The 10,299-nt window shown below is 37.3% G+C and overlaps 1 protein-coding gene across 1 annotated transcript in view; it reads left to right on the top strand.

Moving 5' to 3' along the window:
• The window catches only part of LOC127000985 (RYamide receptor-like), a 25,091-nt gene extending 21,304 nt beyond the window's left edge, over window positions 1–3,787 (top strand). Inside the window, exon 8 of the mRNA XM_050865159.1 lies at window positions 3,506–3,787. Within this exon, the coding sequence (XP_050721116.1) occupies window positions 3,506–3,787 (282 nt within the window). The remainder of the gene's footprint in view (window positions 1–3,505) is intronic.
• The last annotated feature ends 6,512 nt before the right edge of the window (window positions 3,788–10,299 follow it).

Genomic DNA, 10,299 nt, shown 5'->3' with positions numbered 1-10,299 from the left:
AGATAGACAGATATAGATAGATAGATAGATAGATAGATAGATGGATACTTATACACTTAAAAATACAAATAGGAGTAGATATAGAAGTAAAAAAAAAACGAATATATACAAATAGAAACAGAGATGAAAAGCAAAAATCGACATGCAGATAGAAAGATATATACACAGATATAGATAGATACATAGATACATATACACTTACAAATACAAATAGGAGTAGATATGAAAGTCAGATGTCCAGATAAATAGATAAACAGGTATACAGATAAACCAGACTATCAGCAGAATCACATACAGATCAATAGGGAGAGATAAATATGAGTGACACACACATGGCTCGTTATTTAAATAGCTACGTAAATCGAGATAGGCGCATTTTACATAGATAATTACGTTTCGACTTTCGCATCAAAGGCTGTATAAATAATAATGATATCAGAATTTTAATGGGCGAGAGAGAGAGAGAGAGAGAGAGAGAGAGAGAGAGAGAGAGAATACGAAGGAAAACAAATACAACAAAGAATAAGGTAAAAAAGGAGAGAGAGAGAGAGAATAAAATAAAAGAGAGAGAGAGAGAGAGAGAGAGAGAGAGAGAGAGAGAGAGAGAGAGAGAGAGAGAGCAAGTAATAAAAAAAATATACATTAATTGATAAGTGAATAAAGTACTGAGTTGATTTTTTGGCATATTAATTTTTTTATTCATATACTTTTATTTAATTAATCATCTACCACTTCATGACTTATGTATTTATTATTATTAGAGGCAGTGATAGCGGGAATGGAAAGGAAATTAGGTAAAAGGAGTGAAAGGAGTGAAAGGGGAGAGGAAGGAATGGATGGAAAGGGATGCAAAAGAGAGAGGAGGAAAAGGAATGAGGGAAGGAAAAGGAGGCGGAATGTATTTGGTTATCTGTGAATTCTCCTACTTCTCCTCCTCCTCCTCCTCCTCCTAATCTTCTTTTCTTCTTCTTCACTGCATTAATTTCTTCCGTATTCTTTGTTTAATTCTCCTCCTCCTCCTCCTTCTCCTCGTTTTACTTCTCCTTCACTGCTTTAATTTCTTCCGCATTCATTGTTTAAATCTCCTCCTCCTCCTCCTCCTCCTCCTCCTCCTCCTCCTCCTCCTCCTCCATCTAATACACTTTTAAACACTCGCCGTTCTCATTTCCATCGTCTTCTGATTAATATTCACTCACTCGAAAATGCTCTTCGTTTCACTTCCTTCACTGTAAAAAAAATCAGTTTTCTTTGGGTGCTGAAAATCTCACCGAAGTAAACAAGACAAACCAGGCAAATAAACAAGTAAACAAATGATTAGGTTAGAGGAAGATAAAGGGAAGGAAGGATGTTAACAGTGATTTGCAAGTAAACAACAACAAAAGAGTAAACAAAACACTATACGAACACACACACACACACACACACACACACACACACACACACACACACACACACACACACACACACACACACACACACACACACACACACAATTACCTTAATTAATTTCAACATACCTTTATATTCTCACCTTTCTACAATTCTGGTCACATATTATCTCACTTTTCTACATTTACAAACTCTTCTACAAACACTTTTTCATGTCTACTTACACACAAATCTTTTCAAATTTTCCACTTTCACACCTGTTCACCTGCTCACTTTTCACCTGTTCACCTTTTCAGTCTTACCTATCCACCTCATTGCCTTGCCTTTCGAAACCTACTGCGGGCTTTTCCTCGTCTGTCTCAACACAACTTCCTTTGAAACTGCTCAAATGAAGCTTCTCCATACACACGAATTTTCATCTTTCAACATTTTCAATCTTTTCAATCTCAACACCGTTCCAATCCCAATCTTTTGAACACACATTTCTGGCTTTTAATAATACCTCAAACACACACACACACACACACACACACACACACACACACACACACACACACACACACACACACACACACACAAAGTTAGACAAATACAGATACGGAAACGGGACCACACGAGCGTAAGCCCAGGCCCTGTACAACTCCAACTAGGTAAATACAACTAGGTAAATACTCACACAGAACTCCCACTTTTTTACCTTGATTAAAAAACGTCTACTCTATTTACCTGTCTGCTCTGTAATTACCTACACACCTATACTAACACCTTTCTGCCCTACCTGCCTATCCACTGTATTAAAAATCTCTACTCTTCTCACCCTCTTTCTTATATTATGTTTTTTTCATTATCTACTTTATTTTTTTCGTTTTATTCTCTCTATGTACTTACTCATCTCTATTTGCTTATTTATTTCCCCTTTATCACCTTATCTCACCACACCTTATTTTTGGAATTTATCGCTTTCTTTTCTTTTAGTAGTTTTTTGGGATTTTTTTTTTTATCTTTTATTTCGTTGCCTGGTTTTCGTTTGCCTTTAACTGCTTCTTCCATCCATGTGAAAAAAAATAATATCCACCATCAAGACTTCTCACGTCTGTCCATCTTTTAGAGTATCCCCTGCACAGACAGACAGACGATTTTTTTTGGTTTCCTGTTTTTGTGGTCTGTTTTTGTTGCCCTTGACCTATTTCCATTGCTGTAAAAAAAAAAAAATTTGAACCACCTAAAGATTAACACCATTCCCAGACAGACGATCTTTTTTTGTTTCCTGTTTTTGTGAATTGTTTTTGTTGCTCCTGACCTGTTTCCATTGCTGTAAAAAAAAAAAAAAAACACACACACATTTGAAACACCTAAAGATTAAAACCATTCTCAGACAGACAGACAAACGCGATCTTTTTTGTTTCCTGTTTTTGTGATCTGTTTTTGTTGCCCTTTACCTGTTTTCATTGCTGTAAAACAACAACAACAACAACAACATTTGAGCCACCTAAAGATTAAGACCCTTCCATTCGCCAACAGTTCTAATGTAAGCCGAATTTTCTTTAATATTTATGTATAAGGATTTCCAACTTCTTGCTCTTGTTCTCCCACGGTTATATAGAAGACTAGAGTTTCACCTACACAGACAGACACACAGACAGACACACAGACAGACACACAGACGGACACACAGACAGACACACAGACGGATATTCGACCTTTCCACATCACTCCGGAATTCCTTTCCACATTACTCCACTATCAGTATCAATATCAATACACCTTTAAGAGATTCAAGTCCACAGACAGACAGACAGACATTCCACCTTTCCACGTAAACATCAGCCCACCTTTAGACTTTCACCACAAACAGACAGACACAGACCCTCCACTTTCCCCCTCTTACACACACATCATTCCACCTTAAAGAGATCCACCTCCACAAACAGACAGACAGCCCCTCCACTTTCCCCCTCTCCCACACACATCGCTCCACCTTTTAAGACATCCACCTCCACAAAGAAACAGACAGCCCCTCCACTTTCCCACTCTCCCACACGCATCAGTCCACCTTTCAAGAGATCCACCTTCCCAAACCGACGGATAGCTCCACCACCTTCCCACTCCCACACAGGTTCTGATGGACTTCGTGGAGGAGGTGGAGTATTGGTCACACATGCCACACATTTGGTTCGTCTGTCACTGGCTCGCAATGTCCCACGCCTGCTACAACCCGCTCATTCTCTGCTGGATGAATACAAAGTTCCGTGAGGGGTACCTGCTGGCCCTCTACCGCCTCCTGCCCTGCTGTCGCTCTCGTCTCTCCAACCACCTGCTGAAGCTACGCCACTCAGCAGGTCTTCAGCGCGCCCACACGTGTAGTACCAGAGTTTCAAGGACGCAGAGGTTAGTTTAGTGCTTGTGTGTGTGTGTGTGTGTGTGTGTGTGAAAGGGAAAAAAATGAGTGAAAAGGGAGAAAAAAGAGTTTAGAAATGGAAGAGAAAGAATGAAGAGAGGAAAAGAAGTGAGGGAGAGAAAAAGGGAATGGAATGTACTTGTTAATCTGTTCCCTCTTCTTTTCCTCCTCCTCCTCCTCCTCCTCCTCCTCTCTCTCTCTCTCTCTCTCTCTCTCTCTCTCTCTCTCTCTCTCTCTCTCTCTCTCTCTCTCTCTCTCTCTCTCTCTCTCTCTCTCTCTCTCTCTCTCTCTCTCTGTGGGTTTGCATGTATAAGGAGTAAAAGGGGAAGCAGGTGAATAAATATACATAGATGAATACATGAATAATGGAATCAGTGAATTAGCCATGAATGAATGAATACAAAAGAGCGAGACAAACTTTACCTGGGTCTCCCCTCTAAACACACGCGTAACCTAATTAATCTACAGGTGTGTTCTCTCTCTCTCTCTCTCTCTCTCTCTCTCTCTCTCTCTCTCTCTCTCTCTCTCTCTCTCTCTCTCTCTCTCTCTCTCTCTCTCTCATCTTCTTCCTCTCCTTTCTCATTTTCACTCACTTTCTCTCCATGCCTTTTCCTCCTCTCTCCATCTTGACCTGGTTTCATTGCTTTTCTCTCTCTCTCTCTCTCTCTCTCTCTCTCTCTCTCTCTCTCTCTCTCTCTCTCTCTCTCTCTCTCTCTTCATTTCTATTTCTCTGGAATATAATTTTGTCGATTCCTCTTTTTTTTAATTTTCTCATCGTTTCACTTTCTCTTTCACTCTTCTTCATGTACTTATTCATTTCTATTCCCCTATTTTTTATTTTTCATTTTGTTTTCTTTGGTTTTTCTTTTATCTATTTTTTCCCATTATTTCTCTATTTTCATTTCCTCTTATATTTTGGATTTTCTTTATTTTTTCATTTAATTTTCTCTCTCTCGTTCTCTCTCTACATATATTCATTTTTTTTATTTTCCTGGATATTATATTTTTTTAATAATAATATTTTTCTCTCGATCATTCATTTCCATTTCTCTGGACTGGATATTATTTTTGATTTAATGTTTTTTATTTATCTTCAACTTTTATTGCTCTCTCTCTCTCTCTCTCTCTCTCTCTCTCTCTCTCTCTCTCTCTCTCTCTCTCTCTCTCTCTCTGCTCTTCCTTTTCCTTGTTTTCTTTTTTTTTACCTTTTTCTTTCGTTTTATCTTGTTTTCTTTCGTGTACTTCCCCTCCTTTCTCTCTCTCTCTCTCTCTCTCTCTCTCTCTCTCTCTCTCTCTCTCTCTCTCTCTCTCTCTCTCTCTCTCTCTCTCTCTCTCTCTCTCTCTCTCTCTCTCTCTCTCTCTCTCTCTCTCTCTCTCTCTCTCTCTCTCTCGTTTACAGGTACAGCGCGGTGTTTCTGGAATGTCAGGTGAGAGAAAACGGAGGTGAGGGCAGCCCGCCAACCACCATCCTGCCTCACCACCACCACCACCACCACCACAACCACTTCCACCTCCCCAACCCCCTCCACCACCACCACCACCACCCGCCGTCACCATCGCCAATACCACCGCCGCCGCTGGGAGAGTCGCGGTTATAGAGTGTTTGTTGATAGTGAGATGTTGTGAATCACTATTATTATTATTAATGTTGTCTACCTGTTGTCGTGTAATTGTATGTGGGTGTGGGGGGTGAGGGTGAGGGGGAAAGGGGGATAGGGAAGGGGTATTTTTTTTCGGGGGGTCGTGTTTCATTGGTCATAGTCATCTTCGGTTATTTTCATTATCACGAATTTTTTTTGGGGGGGTTATTTTGAGTATTTTTGGTTCCCCCTTTTCACTATCATCTTCACAATCATTATCATTATCACTATTGTATTTATCGTTTTCATTATCTGACTTCAATTCATTTTCACAATCATCTTCGTTTAAATTCTTTTGTTCATGATTTTTGGTCACCCTCTCACTATCATTCTCCATATCATCATCATCACCATCATTTTCATTACTGTATTCATGGTTTTCATTATCCGACGTCAGTTCATTATCGTTTCACTATCATCCTCATTATCATCATCATCATCATTATCTAAACCATATTCGTCACTATCATCATCTGCCGCCATTTCACTATATTCATCCTTTCTTGTTTCATCTCTTCCTTCTTTCATTCATTCATTTATTCATTCATTCTCTCCTTTCTTTCTTTCCTTCTTCCTTCCTCTCTTCTTTCATTTGATCTTTCCCGCATCATTTTTTTCTTTCCCTCATAGGTTCATTATTTCTGCTCCTCACCATCATTTTCATCACTATCAAACATCATCATTATAGTTATTTTCCCCACTGTATCTACCATTACGACCCTCGCATAAATGATTACTACTACCATTATCATCATTATTTCCATCACTATCAACACCTCATTATCATCACCCTCACTGACAATCCATTATCATCCTAATTACCACTGCCAATTAGTTAACTACCATATATGCTAACACAACTGGCTCTGTAATTACCAACATCATATTCATCACAATCATCATCACCGTCATCATCACTATCGTTATTTTTTTCATCTTCATCACTTTCACTCCCTTGCTTTGATACCTACCAACCTCGCCTTTAAAATCACTCTCAATGTCACTTTCATTTTCCTCTCGCCCTCATATTCACGTTAATAAAGGTAATATGAAAGCCAAGTCAATAGCCCTCTCTCTCTCTCTCTCTCTCTCTCTCTCTCTCTCTCTCTCTGTCTAAATGTGCTTTATTCTGCTTCTTCTTTCACTTCCTATATTCATCCTTTCTTGTTTCATCTCTTCTTTCCTTCCTTTCTTTCTCTACTTCTTTCTTTCTTTCTTTCTTTCCTTCCTTCTTTCTTTCTTTCTTTCTTCCATCCTCTCTTCTTTCATTTGGTCTTTCCTGCATCATTTTTTTTCTTTTCCTCCTCCATTTCCACTACTACTACTACTACTACTACTACTACTACTACTACTACTACTACCTCCTCCTCCATCTCCTCCTCCTCCTCCTCCTTCCTCCTCCTCCACCTAATTTCCTTCCTAGTTATCTTTCTTCCGAGACGGCTTACGAAAGTGAATGAGGAAAAAAAAAAGAAAGGCAGGTGATAAATGGGATGAAAAATGAGGGAGACAGGTAAATACAGGTAGACACGGGATGATGATGATAATGATGATGATGATGATGATGATGAAGGAGAGGAGGAGGAGGAGGAGGAGAAGGGACATATGTACAAAGAAATGGAAGGAAATGAGACAAGATTGAGAGCTAAAATAAAGAGAATATGATGATGATGATATTGATGATGATGATGTTAATGAGGAGGAAGAAGAGAAGGAAAATATATGCACAAAGAGGTGAAGGAAATGTGGGAAAAACTGAGAGCTTAAACTACGTGGATGAAAAGTAAGAGAGATAAAAAAAAATATTGAAAGCTTGTATGAAAGGGAGATAAAAGAACAGTAATAGAAGGAATGAGAAAAAAATGTTGAAAACTTGTACAAAGCGGAGAAAAAAATAGGAAATAAATAAAACAAATAAGTGCAAATAAAAGGACTGAGGATGAGGAGGAGGGGGAAGAAACGTAAAAAAAAAATAAAAAAAAAATAGAAAACGAAATGAAAAAAATTATTGATATTTGAACGAAGGGAATAAAAACGAAAGTAAAAGAAGGATTGAGAGAAAAATGATTGAAAGCTTGTATGAAAGAGGAGAAAAATAGAAAAAGTAAAATAAAAAAGTGGAAATAAAAGGAGAGGAGGAATACATGTACAAAAACGAAAAGGAAATGAGAAATAAAATGATGGAGATTTGAGCGAATGGAATAAAAACGAAAATACTAAAGAATGAGGGAAACAATAGATTGAAAACTTGTATGAAAAGGAGAATGAAAAAAATACTAATAGGAGGAAATGAGGAAAAAAAAGTGAGAGCTTGTATGGAAGGAAAAAAAATAGAAGATAGTGAAATAGATAAATGTAGATAAAAGGACTGAATAGATAAAGGAATGAATAGGGATAAAATAGGATAGGGATAAAATAGGGATAAAATAGGGATAAAATAGGGATAAAATAGGGATAAAGAGTCTGCCTACACCATTGATTTGAATAACATTGATAAAGAGAAGGTTGGGGTTTCTAGAGATCTGGTTTCAATTAATTCAGTGATAAAAATAAAAGATGGAAGGGAAAGGGGAAAGGGAGGATCAAGCAGCAGGTAAATGCATACACGTTGACCTTAATGAACAGACTGGTGCTTAAAAATGTTGTTAAGCATATATTAGGAAAAGGCAGTGAGCGGAAAATGAGAGAGACATGAAAGATGGACTTGAGTGTGAAGGTGAAGTCAAACTTTATTACGACTGACTTTGGAAGGAAAACTTAAAAGGAAACTGCGAGAAAGGAAGGATGTTAAGATGAGAGGATATTTTAGACTTGAATAAGAAGGAAAACTAAGCAAGGGTAACAAATAAAAAATAAACTTAAAATAAAGAAAGGACTTGAATTGAGCTATATTATGAAATGACTTTGGGAGGAAAACTTAAAAGGAAACTGCGAGAAAGGAAGGATTTTAAGATGACAGGATATTTTAGACTTGAATAAGAAGGAAAGCTAAGGAAGAGTAAAAAAAAGAAGACAATTAAAGGACTTGAGTGTTAAGGTGCAGTCAAGCTATATTACGAAATGACTTTGGGAGGAAAACTTAAAAGGAAAAGGCGAGAAAGGAAGGATTTGAAGATGAGAGGATATTTTAGACTTGAATAAGAAGAAAAACTAAGCAAGGGTAAAAAAACAACTTAAAATTAATAAAGGACTTGAGTTGAGCTATGTTATGAAATGACTTTGGGAGGAAAACTTAAAAAGGAAAGGCGAGAAAAGAAGGATTTTAAGATCAGAGGATATTTTAGACTTGAATAAGAAGGAAAACTAAGCAAGGGTAAAAACAAAACAAAACATAAAACACTTAAATAAAAGACGAGTGTGAATCTGCAGTCAAGTTATATTACGAAATGACTTTGGGAGGAGAACTTAAAAGGAAAATGCGAGACAGGAAGGATTTTAAGATCAGAGGATATTTTAGACTTGAATAAGAAGTAAAACTAAGCAAGGGTAAAAAATAAAAATAAAGATGAAATGGGAAGGAATGGGCTGGAAAAAACATGTGAATTTAAAGATATTGAATAAAAGAGCTGTGGAGGAAAAGGCGAAGGGAAATGATTGAACGTAGAAAGCAGTGGAAGGAAAAGATTCAATTTACAAGGATAGTTAAAGTTTAAATCTAAAATTACTTAGAAAAATGCGAAGGAAAAAAGATGTTTATTTAAAGATATTAAGTAAAACTTCTAAATGAGGAAAGGACGAAGAAGAATGGACTGAATGTGAAAAGAAGTGGAGGGAAAAGATTCAGTTTACAAGGATAGTTAAAGTTTAATCTGAAAATAACTTAGGAAAATGTAAAGAAAGAGGAAGTGTGTTAAAAGATATTTTGTAAAACTGGTAAGATGGAAAAGGGCGAAGAGGAAAAGATTAAAGTAAAAAGATGTGGAAGGAAAAGATTCAGTTTATAAGGATAGTTCGGTTAACCCGGTAGCAGCAACGGGCTAAATTTGTGGCTTTACCGGGATAAATTTTTCCCATGATTTAAACTCCCCAAAGTAGATGATGCATAAAGTGATCACAAATGCCTTGATATATATTATGAAATGGTTTGCGTGAGTGATGATTTTTTTTCTTTTTTTGTTCTCACTTAGAGGGACATTTAAGAAACAAGATCCCCGCAGCTACCGGGTTAAAGCTGAAAGATAAAATTACATAGAAAAATGCGAAAAAAAAAAGATGTTTACTTAGAGATATCAGGTAGGGTTGGTAATAGAGTAACAGAGGAAAAGACGAAGAGGAAATTACCTAACGTGAAAAGCAGAGAAAGGAAACAAATTAATATCCAAAGGTAGTGAAAGTCTAAAGCTAAAAATACTTAGGGAAATGTGAAGAAAAAGAAAAAATAAAGTGCATTCAAAGATATTCGGTAAAACTGGCAAGACTGAAAAAGACGAAGCGAAAAGATTGAACGTGGAAAGGAGTGGAAGGAAAACAATTAATATCGAAAGATAGACAGAGGATCAAGTTGGTAGGAGAGGAAAAGGCGGAGAGGAAAATATTAAATGTGAAAAAGCAGTAGAACATTGAGAGAAGGATATAAAGGAAGGAGAGAGAGGAAGAAAGTAAGTAGGGATTAGAGAAAAGAGGGAAGGGATGACTGGAAAAAAAAACGTAGGGTGTGTGTGTGAGGGAGAGAGAGAAACGGAAAGGAAGGGATTATGGGAGGAGAGGGGATTACTTTTAAGGAAGGGAATGTATGAGAGACGGAGGTAGTTAAAGTCTAAAGGTTAAACCACTAAGAAAATAAATAAATGAGGAAAATATTTAATGAGTAAAGAGGGAAGGTAGAATTTTAGGCAGTAAGGTTAAGTCCGGATTAGAGAATACAGCGGGGGG

Source organism: Eriocheir sinensis, chromosome 19 (assembly GCF_024679095.1).
Source record: "Eriocheir sinensis breed Jianghai 21 chromosome 19, ASM2467909v1, whole genome shotgun sequence".
Taxonomy (NCBI): domain Eukaryota; kingdom Metazoa; phylum Arthropoda; class Malacostraca; order Decapoda; family Varunidae; genus Eriocheir; species Eriocheir sinensis.
This window is presented reverse-complemented; position numbering and strand designations above follow the sequence as displayed.